Genomic DNA, 13,888 nt, shown 5'->3' with positions numbered 1-13,888 from the left:
GGAGGCGCCACAGAACAATGATGTGGATGGAGATGGAGAAGTCAACATGGAAACAAGAGAGAAGAAGTAAAGGGTTATTCAGATGGTAATTCATTCCAGAATACGGTACATGCACATTGTCAACAGTGTGCTTGTTTATCATGTGTCTTGCCTTGGATTTGTTTGCTGTGGAAAACTGAGCATGATCCCATCTTTATGGTTTGTTCCCAGTCATAACAATTGTACTAATGTCATACTCTGTGACCACATCCCACCACTGACACAAAACAGAAATAGGAGGCATCGTTTATCAAACACAGATTCAGTCAAGGCTATGAAGAGACAGTGGTTAGGGCTCTGATGCACATGTTCTCTCTCTCCCTCTTTCTCTCTCTCTCTCTCTCTCTCTCTCTCTCTCTCTCTCTCTCTCTCTCTCTCTCTCTCTCTCTCTCTCTCTCTCTCTCTCTCTCTCTCTCTCTCTCTCTCTCTCTCTCTCTCTCTCTCTCTCTCTCTCTCTCTCTCTCTCTCTCTCTCTCTCATCTCTCTCTCTCTCTCTGTACTAGAGGAGCTCGTATTAGCATAATTTCTCAATGTGAGACAGAATGGCAGCAGCATGCTCTAGCCTTGCTGTGATATACAGTATAACCCAAACACAACCTGCCAGGCTGAGCAAGGCCAGTTATAAATAACACAACAGCTTCAAACATACACCCTCATAACAGTCTGTCTCTGCCTCTGTCTCTGCTCTGGTCTGAGCTGGTCCTGTCCTCGGTTGGATGTAGCCTGGAGAGACCATAGCTTATTCAGGGTCATATTTCCACCAGACAACTACAGTAATAACAGATGTTGTGGTCTTCACTGTTTATGAATTATGATTATAGTCGTTCATAATTCACTATAATCACCCTCTTTACCTAACAGTCTGCTATTGTTCGTGTAGGCTACAATAAAACAGTCCAAATAGTTCACATGATGTATGTTCTGTGAATATATAAATATAAATGATGCCATGCTATAAATTCAGTGCTTTCAACTGTCAACCATTTCCACCTATTCATCATGTTTTATTTGTTTAGCCTAGCGCTGTATGCTAATACATTTTAGGGAGTCGTCCCTCCCTCCCTCACCTCTTCCTGGTTGTATTTGATGGACACTTTGAGTTTCACCTAGGTTCACAAAGTTCCCCTGGGAACTTTTGGAAAATTACTGGAACATACTGGTACTTGATGGCCAGTTATTTTGAGTCTCACCTCTTTCTGGTTGTACTTGATGGCTAGTTTGAGTCGGCTGAGGTTCATGCGTTCCTCCATCAGGCCTCTCTTGTCCACTGTGTCCTCATTGGCCATGTGGTTGAGGATCACCTCCAGTTCTCTAGAGTTACGTGCCTGGGCCAGGAGGTCCTTAGCAAACATCTTACACTGCTTAGCCAGCTCCTCATAGTCATTCCTGGAACCATGGAGAGGAGAGGAGAGGAGAGGAGAGGAGAGGAGAGGAGAGGAGAGGAGAGGAGAGGAGAGGAGAGGAGAGGAGAGGAGAGGAGAGGAGGAGGAGAGGAGAGGAGAGGAGAGGAGAGGAGAGGAGAGGAGAGGAGAGGAGAGGAGAGGAGAGGAGAGGAGAGGAGAGGAGAGGAGAGGAGAGGAGAGGAGAGGGGGAAGAGGAAAGGAGAGCAGAGGAGAGGAGAGGGGGAAGAGGAGAGGAGAGGGGGAAGAGGAGAGGGGGGAGAGGAGAGGGGGAAGAGGAAAGGAGAGGGGGAAGAGGGGGAAGAGGAAAGGATAGGAAAGGGGGAAGAGGAGAGGAGAGGAGGAGGAAGCGGAAGAAGAGGAGGAGGAGGAGAGGGAAGGAGACGGGAGGAGGAGATGAAAGAAGAGGTGGAAGATGAGGAAGGAGAGGAAGAAAAGGAGGAAGAGTGGGTGTCAAAGATACAGCATGATTAAAACAGCTTAAAGCTGAAATTTGCAGTTGTGAAACTGCTTCGTCTGTTTGCGATATTACAACAACAAAAAAGTTACTTCAAACAACAAACAGTGCAGGTGCGATAGAATAGCAGAATATGTACTGCAACTTTTTTTTACCACAAAGCTAGATGTTCCTCTCCTCCATTTCATTAACAAAACAAAAACAATAACAAAGGTGCTGGTGTGAACAGTGGCACTGTTTGCCCCTTTACGTATTCCAGCTTTATGTAATTATCATTACATTTTACTTATTTAGCCAGGATAATCAAATCACTAACACTTGCCACTGTTTTCCAGGGAGTCTTTTAGCTTCAATTAATTGAGAAACTATTAGCTACACAGAGTGCAATCTGAAAGAGCCCTTATACCGATACAGCCAGACATAAACCAGTCATAGGACAGAAACACAATTAAGACATTATAGAAGGCTATGGAAGGCAGTGGTGGAAAAAGTACCCAATTGTCATACTTAAAAATAAAGTAAAATATACCTTAATAGAAAAAGACTCAAGTAAAAATGAAAGTCACCCAGTAAAATACTACTTGAATAAATGTCTAAAGGTATTTGGTTTTAACTATACTAAAGTAACAAAAGTAAATGTAATTGCTAAAATATACTTAAGTATTTCAAATTCCTTATATTAAGCAAACCAGACGGCACATATTTATTTTGTATTTACTGATAGCCAGGGGCACGCTCCAACACTCAGACATAATTTACAAACAAAGCATTTGTGTTTAGTGAGTCCGCCAGATCAGAGGCAGTAGGGATGACCAGGGATGTTCTCTTGATAAGTGTGCGAATTGGACCATTTTCTTTAAGTAGTACTTTAAACTACAGTGCTATTGTCACGATCGTTGACTGAAGACACGGACCAAGGCGCAGCGTGATAAGCGTACATACTTTTATTTAACGTACTTAACGACGAAAACAACAAACAAACGATACGTGAAGTCCTGAGGTTATAACACAACAAACCTTTACGGAACAAGATCCCACAAAGACTAGTGCAAAACAGGCTTCCTAAGTATGGTCCCCAATCAGAGACAACGAGCTACAGCTGCCTTTGATTGGGAACCACCCTGGCCAACATAGATCAAACGATCTAGAACAAAAACATAGAAAAACTAAACATAGCAAATCCACACCCTGGCTCAACATTTAAGAGTCCCCAGAGCCAGGGCGTGACAGCTATGAAAAGGTATTTCCCCTCTTTCTAATTGTCTCTACTTTTGCATATTTGTGATACTGAATGTTATCAGATCTTCAACCAAAACCTAATATTAGATAAAGGGAACATAAGTGAACAAATAACACAACAATTACATATTTATTTCATAAACAAAGTTATGCAACACCCAATTCCCCTGTGTGAAAAAGTAATTGCCCCCTTACACTCAATAACTGGTTGTGCCACCTTTAGCTGCAATGACTCCAATAGAAGGAACCATGAATTCTGCTCTGTATCAGAGAATTCTACAGGAGAATGTCAGACCATCCGTCTGTGAGCTGAAGCTGAAGTGCAGCTGGGTCATGCAGCAAGACAATGATCCAAAACACACAATCAAGTCTACATGAAAATTGCTAAAAAGCAACAAATTGGAAGTTTTGGAATGGCCTAGTCAAAGTCCAGACCTAATCCCAATTGAGATTTACATTTACATTGACATTTACATTTTAGTCATTTAGCAGACGCTCTTATCCAGAGCGACTTACAGTTAGCGCATACATTATTTTATCGAACCCACAACCCTGGCGTTGCAAACGCCATGCTCTACCAACTGAGCTACAGTGAGGGGAAAAGGTATTTGATCCCCTGCTGATTTTGTACGTTTGCCCACTGACAAAGACATGATCAGTCTATAATTTTAATGGTAGGTTTATTTGAACAGTGAGAGACAGAATAACAAACAAAAAATCCAGAAAAATGCATGTCAAAAATGTTATGAATTGATTTGCATTTTAATGAGGGAAATAAGTATTTGACCCCTCTGCAAAACATGACTTAGTACTTGGTGGCAAAACCCTTGTTGGCAATCACAGAGGTCAGACATTTCTTGTAGTTTGCCACCAGGTTTGTACACATCTCAGGAGGGATTTTGTTCCACTCCTCTTTACAAATCTTCTACAAGTCATTAAGGTTTCGAGGCTGACGTTTGGCAACTCAAACCTTCAGCTCCCTCCACAGATTTTCTATGGGATTAAGGTCTGGAGACTGGCTAGGCCACTCCAGGACCTTAATATGCTTCTTCTTGAGCCACTCCTTTGTTGCCTTGGCCGTGTGTTTTGGGTCATTGTCATGCTGTAATACCCATCCACGACCCATTTTCAATGCCCTGGCTGAGGGAAGGAGGTTCTCACCCAAGATTTGACGGTACATGGCCCCGTCCATCGTCCCTTTGATGCGGTGAAGTTGTCCTGTCCCCTTAGCAGAAAAACACACCGAAAGCATAATGTTTCCACCTCCATGTTTGACGTTGGGGATGGTGTTCTTGGGGTCATAGGCAGCATTCCTCCTCCTCCAAACACGGCGAGTTGAGTTGATGTCAAAGAGCTCGATTTTGGTCTCATCTGACGACAACACTTTCATCCAGTTCTCCTTTGAATCATTCAGATGTTCATTGGCAAACTTCAGACGGGCCTGTATATGTGCTTTCTTGAGCAGGGGGACCTTGCGGGCGCTGCAGGATTTCAGTCCTTCACGGCGTAGTGTGTTACCAATTGTTTTCTTGGTGACTATGGTCCCAGCTGCCTTGAGATCATTGACAAGATCCTCCTGTGTAGTTCTGGGCTGATTCCTCACCGTTCTCATGATCATTGCAACTCCACGAGGTGAGATCTTGCATGGAGCCCCAGGCCGAGGGAGATTGACAGTTATTTTGTGTTTCTTCCATTTGCGAATAATCGCACCAACTGTTGTCACCTTCTCATCAAGCTGCTTGGCGATGGTCTTGTAGCCCATTCCAGCCTTGTGTAGGTCTACAATGTTGTCCCTGACATCCTTGGAGAGCTCTTTGGTCTTGGCCATGGTGGAGAGTTTGGAAATCTGATTGATTGATTGCTTCTGCGGAAAGGTGTCTTTTATACAGGTAACAAGCTGAGATTAGGAGCACTCCCTTTAAGAGTGTGCTCCTAATCTCAGCTCGTTACCTGTATAAAAGACACCTGGGAGCCAGAAATCTTTCTGATTGAGAGGGGGTCAAATACTTATTTCCCTCATTAAAATGCAAATCAATTTATAACATTTTTGACATGCGTTTTTCTGGATTTTGTTGTTGTTATTCTGTCTCTCACTGTTCAAATAAACCTACCATTAAAATTATAGACTGATCATTTCTTTGTCAGTGGGCAAACGTACAAAATCAGCAGGGGATCAAATACTTTTTTCCCTCACTGTACATCCCCTGCCGGCCATTCCCTCCCCTACCCTGGACGACGCTGGGCCAATTGTGCGCCGCCCCATGGGTCTCCCGGTCGGTTTTACTTAAGTACTTTATACCACTGATGGAAAGAAGCCTTTCAGCAGGGTTCGCCAATTGGCGACCCCCACATTTTGGGGTGGGAATCTTCATTGTTGGACATAAAAGACTATAAAAAACACCAGGAAATCAGCTCCAAGTGATTTTCATTTCGGAAATCTGTTCCCAAGTATTCCCACGCAAAATAAAGAGACTTACATGTGTTTGTATACAAATGTAAGCAAGGTTTGAAATGATTATGTTTTAGTAAAATATTATATCTGTTTGGGCTTCTTGTAGCCCCCCAACCATCCGATTAAGATGTATTTTTTATTGTATTATTTATTGATCCCTGCCTTTGAGTGTCCTACTAGAAGCTCTCACCTGAACTCTACCACCAGGATGTGTGCGTTTGTGTGTGTGTGTGTGTCTGTGTGTGTGTGTGTGTGTGTGTGGCGTACCTGAACTCCACCTCGACCAGGCTGAGCTCCCTGAGGTCTGCACTCAGCTCGAAGGCCCTGAGGATGGGGTCCTCCTCGGTCAGCATGATCAGAGATGGGCTGGCCAGGCACCTGTAGATGTCCAGACGAAACCTGTAGGGAGGGGTGGGGGAGCGAGGGAGGGAGAGGGGTGAGAGGAGGTTGAGGTAAGGAGGGAGGGAGGGTTGGGAGAGGAGGTAGGGAGGGAATGAGAGATGAAGAAAAGGAGAAAGAAAAAAGAAGCAACAGGGAGGGAAGGGTAGGTAGAGGGAGGGGGAGATAGAGGAAGGGAACGAGACAGAGAGAGAGAGAGAAAGAGAGAGAGAGAGAGAGAGAGAGAGAGAGCGAGAGAGAGAGAGAGAGAGAGAGAGAGAGAGAGAGAGAGAGAGAGAGAGAGAGAGAGAGAGAGAAACAGAAACAGAAACAGAGAGAGAGAGAGAGAGAGAGAGAGAGAGAGAGAGAGAGAGAGAGAGAGAGAGACAGAGAGAGAGAGTATTTATAAAACCTTTATTTTATACTTGAGTATTAACACAAATAATGGCACACTATGCCTTTTCAAAAATTAAACAACAAATTAGTAATTTCAAAATAAAAAAAGATATTTATAAATAAATTAAATTAAATTAAAAATCCTATTTATACATTCAACTCATTTCATCAACAAAACATAATTTATCCTCCTCTACAAAGCACAACACTCCTTCATAGGCCCACTTTTCCTCAAACAATGGGAGATCTTTTACAGCCAAAAAAAACTCAAAATCTACTTTTATTCTTGCTTTGACTAATCCTTTAAAAACACTTCTTACATCCTGGCCATATCCCGTATCTATTTTATGTTTTATGTAATTTACATCTTAGCTTGTCCCAAAATAACATGCAACAGTTGACACTTTATCTTCTTTTGCTTTTGATCCTGTTAATTATTTATGCATAATCACTTTAACTCTACCCACATGTACATATTACTTCAACTACCTCAACTAGGCGGTGCCCCCGTAAATTGACTATGCACCGGTACCCCCCTGTATATATAGCCTCCCTACTGTTATTTAATTTTACTTCTGCTCTTTTTTTCTCAACACTTTTTTTGTTGTTGTTTTATTTTTACTTTCTTTGTTAAAAATAAATGCACTGTTGGTTAAGGGCTGTAAGTAAGCATTTCACTGTAATGTCTGCACCTGTTGTATTCGGCGCATGTGACCAATACAATTTGATTTGATTTGATTTGATTTAGGCGACTGAAACGAAAACATATGCTTAAAGTACTTTGTATTTGGTGAATATATAATAATATACAATAATTTGGTGAATCATGGGTTACTCCGTCAGTTGTAACCAGTTTCATTAAATTATTTTTGGTAGCAGATTAAAAAAGAATTTGGTGCATTTTTCCCTATATTCCATCCAGTTTGATTTATTTTTATAATATATTACATTTGATCTTTCTTGAATAAGTTTCTCCATTTCTTTTAGTTTTTCCTCTAATTTATTCTGAGCCTCTATGTTACAGTTTTTATTGCTATCTATCTGTTCTGTTAGACTTTCTAATTCCTTTGCTAGTATAAACTATTTTGACCTAAATTCCTTTTGTTTTCGAGATGAGTACTGAATTGCATGGCCTCTAAAGGCACATTTAAAGGTGTCCCATACAATAAGGGGATTTGCTGTACCTATGTTATGTCAGAAAAAGTCAGTTATAAATTCCTTTGTCCTAGTTAAAAATAAATTATCATCCAATAGGCTTTGATTACATTTCCAATATCCTCGCCCACGTGGAAATTCAGTAAGAGTAATGTATATGCCAATTATATGATGGTCCGACCGCATTCTGTCCCCTATCAACACTTTTTAAACTTTTGGTGCCAACGAGAATGAGATAAGAAAGAAGTCAAGACGACTAGCTTGATTGAGTCTCCGCTTGTATATCTCACTAGATCAGGATATTTAAGCCTCCATATATCTACTAGTTCTAATGTATCCATGACATTCACGATTTCCTTAAGAGCATGTGGGTGTGATTTCCTTTACGGTCCAGGACCCATCCATCGACAACAGGACACAGTGCCACCCACAAAACAGAAGCAGATTAACCGCCAAAAGCATTTCCAATGCTGTCACCACTATATACAGTGGAGAAAAAAAGTATTTAGTCAGCCACCAATTGTGCAAGTTCTCCCACTTAAAAAGATGAGAGAGGCCTGTAATTTTCATCATAGGTACACGTCAACTATGACAGACAAAATGAGAAAAAAAAATCCAGAAAATCACATTGTAGGATTTGTAATGAATTTATTTGCAAATTATGGTGGAAAATAAGTATTTGGTCAATAACAAAAGTTTCTCAATACTTTGTTATATACCCTTTGTTGGCAATGACACAGGTCAAACGTTTTCTGTAAGTCTTCACAAGGTTTTCACACACTGTTGCTGGTATTTTGGCCCATTCCTCCATGCAGATCTCCTCTAGAGCAGTGATGTTTTGGGGCTGTCGCTGGGCAACACAGACTTTCAACTCCCTCCAAAGATTTTCTATGGGGTTGAGATTTGGAGACTGGCTAGGCCACTCCAGGACCTTGAAATGCTTTTTACGAAGCCACTCCTTCGTTGCCCGGGCGGTGTGTTTGGGATCATTGTCATGCTGAAAGACCCAGCCACGTTTAATCTTCAATGCCCTTGCTGATGGAAGGAGGTGTTCACTCAAAATCTCACGATATATGGCCCCATTCATTCTTTCCTTTACACAGATTAGTCGTCCTGGTCCCTTTGCAGAAAAACAGCCCCAAAGCATGATGTTTCCATCCCCATGCTTCACAGTAGGTATGGTGTTCTTTGGATGCAACTCAGCATTCTTTGTCCTCCAAACACGACGAGTTGAGTTTTTACCAAAAAGTTATATTTTGGTTTCATCTGACATTCTCCCAATCCTCTTCTGGATCATCCAAATGCACTCTAGCAAACTTCAGACGGGCCTGGACATGTACTGGCTTAAGCAGGGGGACACGTCTGGCACTGCAGGATTTGTGTCCCTGGCGGCGTAGTGTGTTACTGATGGTAGGCTTTGTCACTTTGGTCCCAGCTCTCTGCAGGTCATTCACTAGGTCCCCCCGTGTGGTTCTGGGATTTTTGCTCACCATTCTTGTGATCATTTTGACCCCACGGGGTGAGATCTTGCGTGGAGCCCCAGATCGAGGGAGATTATCAGTGGTCTTGTATGTCTTCCATTTCCTAATAATTGCTCCCACAGTTGATTTCTTCAAACCAAGCTGCTTACCTATTGCAGATTCAGTCTTCCCAGCCTGGTGCAGGTCTACAATTTTGTTTCTGGTGTCCTTTGACAGCTCTTTGGTCTTGGCCATAGTGGAGTTTGAAGAGTGACTGTTTGAGGTTGTGGACAGGTGTCTTTTATACTGATAACAAGTTCAAACAGGTGCCATTAATACAGGTAACGAGTGGAGGACAGAGGAGCCTCTCAAAGAAGAAGTTACAGGTATGTGAGAGCCAGAAATCTTGCTTGTTTGTAGGTGACCAAATACTTATTTTCCACCATAATTTGCAAATAAATTCATAAAAAATCCTACAATGTGATTTTCTGGATTTTTTTTTCTCAATTTGTCTGTCATAGTTGACGTGTACCTATGATGAAAATTACAGGCCTCTCTCTTCTTTTTAAGTGGGAGAACTTGCACAATTGGTGGCTGACTAAATACTTTTTTTCCCCACTGTATATATATATATATATATATATATATATATATATATATATATAACTATTAAAAAATATATATCTATTCAAATATCCTGCATATCTTATTTTCCATCATTATCAATTAATATGCGTAACAATGTTGGCAGTTCATGCGCAGGATCACAACATACAACCCGGATTGCCATTATATTACATTTAATTTGACAAGCAATTATTATCCTAGCAAATAATTACCGCGGTCCATCCCATACCCACCCCAACATCCTCACCCCCCCAACAACAGATGCGGGACAAACACACACGCACATACTCACATACTCCAACACACTCAACCCCCTTCCTCCCCGATCAACCATAAAATCAGATGCTCAACGGTTGTTACATCCCAGAGCCCAACTCAAGAAAGGACCTGATTTACGAGTGCACATACAGTTACAGCTGATTGAGAAAGTATGCAAGATTGAGCAGAAATTGACAACAATGTGAGATTTGATTAATCTAATTAATCTATGTCAAGTCCTAGGTGATGGAGATCAGATCCCCCCCTCTTCACCTGAGACACAAACACTCTGGTCCCCCGTTGTAACCATTTTTCCCAAGCATCTCCGTGCAGTCAGACCTTTGATTATTTTGTGCCGCCTGGGCCACAATGATAAACCCCCTCTCTGATTGTCCGAGTGTGACCCCCTCCCCATGGGTTACTGCAGCCAGTGTTGCCAGCACTGCCACTACCTGGGTGGGGGTACCCCACCGGAATCCCCACCGGCTAGGTACAAGGTCGTCAAGGTTCTCATTAGCAGCTTTGAGAATTTCCTTGTATATAATGCTCTCCCACCAGGGTGCTCTGGCTTTGTATGATCAACCCTGCCAGGCAGGCTCAGAGTCCTGAGGGGGCGGTGCTGCTCAAGTAGGTCTCTGACCGCATTTATTTCTCTGTTTAGGCTGCATACTCACAGCAGGTCCATAAAACAGATGGGAACTTCTCTTTGGTGTATGGGTCGCTCAGGTGGGTGTCCGGGATATAGGGTTGGGGATCTTTCCATCATGATAGGACAATCAAAAGTTAGATTAGATGTATACTATATTTAAAAATGTATATCCCTCATCTACACAAAATGTAAAGCTCTCTCTCACTACCCCTGCTCATAAACACCCATCAGCTCTGGGATATGCAACCATTTCCCCTCTCACTCACTTAACGTCGCACCCTTCCAAACACAAAAATGCACACCACATGGTTGACTGCAGAGGAAACGGGCCGAGCGCGCAAACGCACTCGCATCCCTCCCCTGCCGCAAGGGGGAAAGGACGCCAGGGAGAACACAGGACCAACCACAACAACCGCCCGCCAAAACAACAATTGCCCGCTAAAAAAGCCATGTTCTAATTAGTTGTATTTGAAGATGTATTATTCTGCTTGTTATCTTTTCTTGTTATATCGTTTTATCCTTTTTTTTAATACTATACTTACTATAATTGTTCTTTAATATTCCAATCCCTATCATTGCTAGTATTGGGTGTTCCGTTATTCGACTCCTCTATTACAACTTTTAGAATAGCCATGGAGTAGTCTTTGTGTCTCTGAACATTTGGTTGTCAATATATAGTTTATCGACCACCAGTGCAACACGTTTCCCTTTTAATCTATTTTCCTTGAAGATTGGATACAGAACTTTGCGCCTTTCTGCAATCTCCCTCGGGAACTGATCATTCATGCCTATTTTCGTGCCAGCAAGTCTTTTACCTAGGCTTTTAACCATTGCTTTATCCTTAAAAAATGCAAATTTGGCAACGATTGGGCAATCATATTTCTGTCCTCTTTGTCCGAAACGGTGTACACGTTCGAGTTGGATTTTATCGACAGCCTCGAGTGGGATTTGAAGCGCTGTATGCAGGAAATCCTTCATAATATTCTCGGTTATTTCTCCCTCCTTTTCCTGAATACCCGTAAGTACTAGATTTTCTCTCATCGATCTAGTTTGGATGTCTAGTAAGGCTTCTTTCAGAAGGTTGTTCTCCTTTTTAAGTTCCCTAACGTCCGTTTCCATCTTAGTGACTGTCACTTTTAATTTTTTGGTTTCTTTCTCCATTATCGCAGCTTTTTCGTCACTCATTTCAAGACTCGCTTTCAAGTCTTTTACGTCCTTACTGACCAATTCTAGTATGCCCAATTTGTCATTTATCGACTTCAACAGGTCGCTTTCCACACTTACCAGAGCCAGTGTTGAAAAGCATATATCATCTGTATCAGTCGACCAGTCGCGTTTTCTCTTGGGGATTGGTTCTCCTCGTTTATCATCATCAAGCCAATGTGTCTATGTATGCTGATGACTCAACACTATACACGTCAGCTACTACAGCAACTGAAATAACTGCAACACTTTACAAAGAGTTGCAGTTAGTTTCGGAATGGGTGGTAAGGAATAAGTTAGTCCTGAATATTTCCAAAACTAAAAGCATTGTATTTGGGTCAAATCATTCATTAAACCTAAACCTCAACTACATCTCGTAATTAATAATGTGGAAATTGAGCAAGTTGAGGTGACTAAACTGCTTGGAGTGACCCTGGATTGTAGACTGTCATGGTCAAAGCATATTGATACAACAGTAGCTAAGATGGGGAGAAGTATGTCCATAATTAAGCGCTGCTCTGCCTTCTTAACAACACTATCAACAAGGCAGGTCCTACAGGCGCTAGTTTTGTCGCACCTAGACTACTGTTCAGCAGTGTGGTCAGGTGCCACAAGGAGGGACTTGGGAAATGTACAGTTGGCTCAGAACAGGGCAGCACGGCTGGCCCTTAAAAGTACACGGAGAGCTAACATTGATGACATGCATGTCAGAGTGGAAGAGAGATTGACTTCATCACTGCTTGTTTTTGTGAGAGGTGTCAACGAGCTGAATGTACCGAGCTGTCTGTTCGGAATACTGGCACACAGCTCGGACACCCATGCATACCCCACAAGACATGCCACCAGAGGTCTCTTCACAGTCCCCAAGTCCAGAATGGACTATGGGAGGTGCACAGTACTACATAGAGCCATGACTACATGCAACTCTATTCCACATCAGGTAACTGATGCAAGCAGTAGAATCAGATTTAAAAAACAGGTAAAAATACACCTTGTGGAACAGCGGGGACTGTGAAGAGACAAACACACAGGTACATACACACATACATACAGACACTCACTCTACACACACGTACACATGGATGTTGTATTGTAAATATGTGATAGTGGAGTAGTAGCCTGAGGGAACACACTAAATGTATTGGGTAAAGTGTTATGAAATATAATGTCATGTAATATTTTAAATTGTATATAACTGCCTTAATGTTGCAGGACCCCAGGAAGAGTAGCTGCCCACCTTCTCCCTTCCCCTGAACCCTTACTATGTTCATCTCTTCGCGGTGGTGCATTAGCTGCACCAGCGCTAGAACTACTATCGGGCTCTGAACTCTCATTCTCGGGACAAAACCATACCAAATGTCCTTCTCTTCCACAGCCAAAACATTTCATTGAACACATAATCAAATCCATCAATCGTAGAAATAAATGCTAAATTTCAGTTCGTCAGTATCCTTCTTTAAAATCATATGCACTTGTCTCCTATGAGACAAGACATGTTTCAGCAAAGGAGACTTGCATCCAAAAGGAATCTTTTTTATTGTGGATACAATTTTACCATGGCGAGCTAACTCTCACTCCAACACTTCATCTCTAACAAATAGTGGCAAGTTAGAAAGTATAACTTTCTTCTCCGGATTCATTAAAGGAAATACCGACACCTGCTTCTCTTTCAATAAAACACTACTCTCAATGGAATCTAAGAATATCACTACAGCGCTATTCATCCTTGAGGCTGATTTTATGCTATCATACTCAATGATAGCACCAACTGCTAAACTACATTCTTCCACCGAACTCTCTGCCTCAGCAGGAATCTTTACTCCATGCCGCCGACTAAGTTTTTCAGATCCCAAACCCTCTTGAGTGGCCATTACAACCAGCCTCACCCGCTGGCTGCGCCCTCGAGAAAAACAATCTCAAAAGATCACACCACCCCTATACATGTTTAGTGACAGTGAAACAAAGTAACCTTAAAACACCTTAACTAATCAATATATATATATACTACCAGTCAAAGGTTTGGATACACCTACTCATTCAAGGGTTTTTCTTTATTTTTACATTGTAGAATAATAGTGAAGATATCAAAACTATGAAATAACACATATGTAATCATGTAGTAACCAAAAACATGTTAAACAAATCAAAATATATTTTATATTTGAGATTCTTCAA

General features: G+C 41.8%; 1 protein-coding gene across 1 annotated transcript in view; it reads right to left on the bottom strand.

The window, feature by feature from the left end:
• The window catches only part of LOC311108894 (short transient receptor potential channel 1-like), a 37,530-nt gene that overhangs the window by 6,426 nt on the left and 17,216 nt on the right, over window positions 1–13,888 (bottom strand). Inside the window, exons 5-6 of the mRNA XM_084151685.1 lie at window positions 5,855–5,986; window positions 1,230–1,425 (exon numbers count right to left, since the gene is read on the bottom strand). Coding sequence (XP_084007811.1) covers window positions 1,230–1,425; window positions 5,855–5,986 — 328 coding nt within the window. The remainder of the gene's footprint in view (window positions 1–1,229; window positions 1,426–5,854; window positions 5,987–13,888) is intronic.

The sequence above is a fragment of the Coregonus lavaretus genome (genome assembly GCF_964263955.1).
Source record: "Coregonus lavaretus genome assembly, chromosome: 34".
NCBI lineage: Eukaryota > Metazoa > Chordata > Actinopteri > Salmoniformes > Salmonidae > Coregonus > Coregonus lavaretus.
Note: the sequence above shows the minus strand (reverse complement) of the source record. Positions and strands in the feature narration are given on the sequence as shown.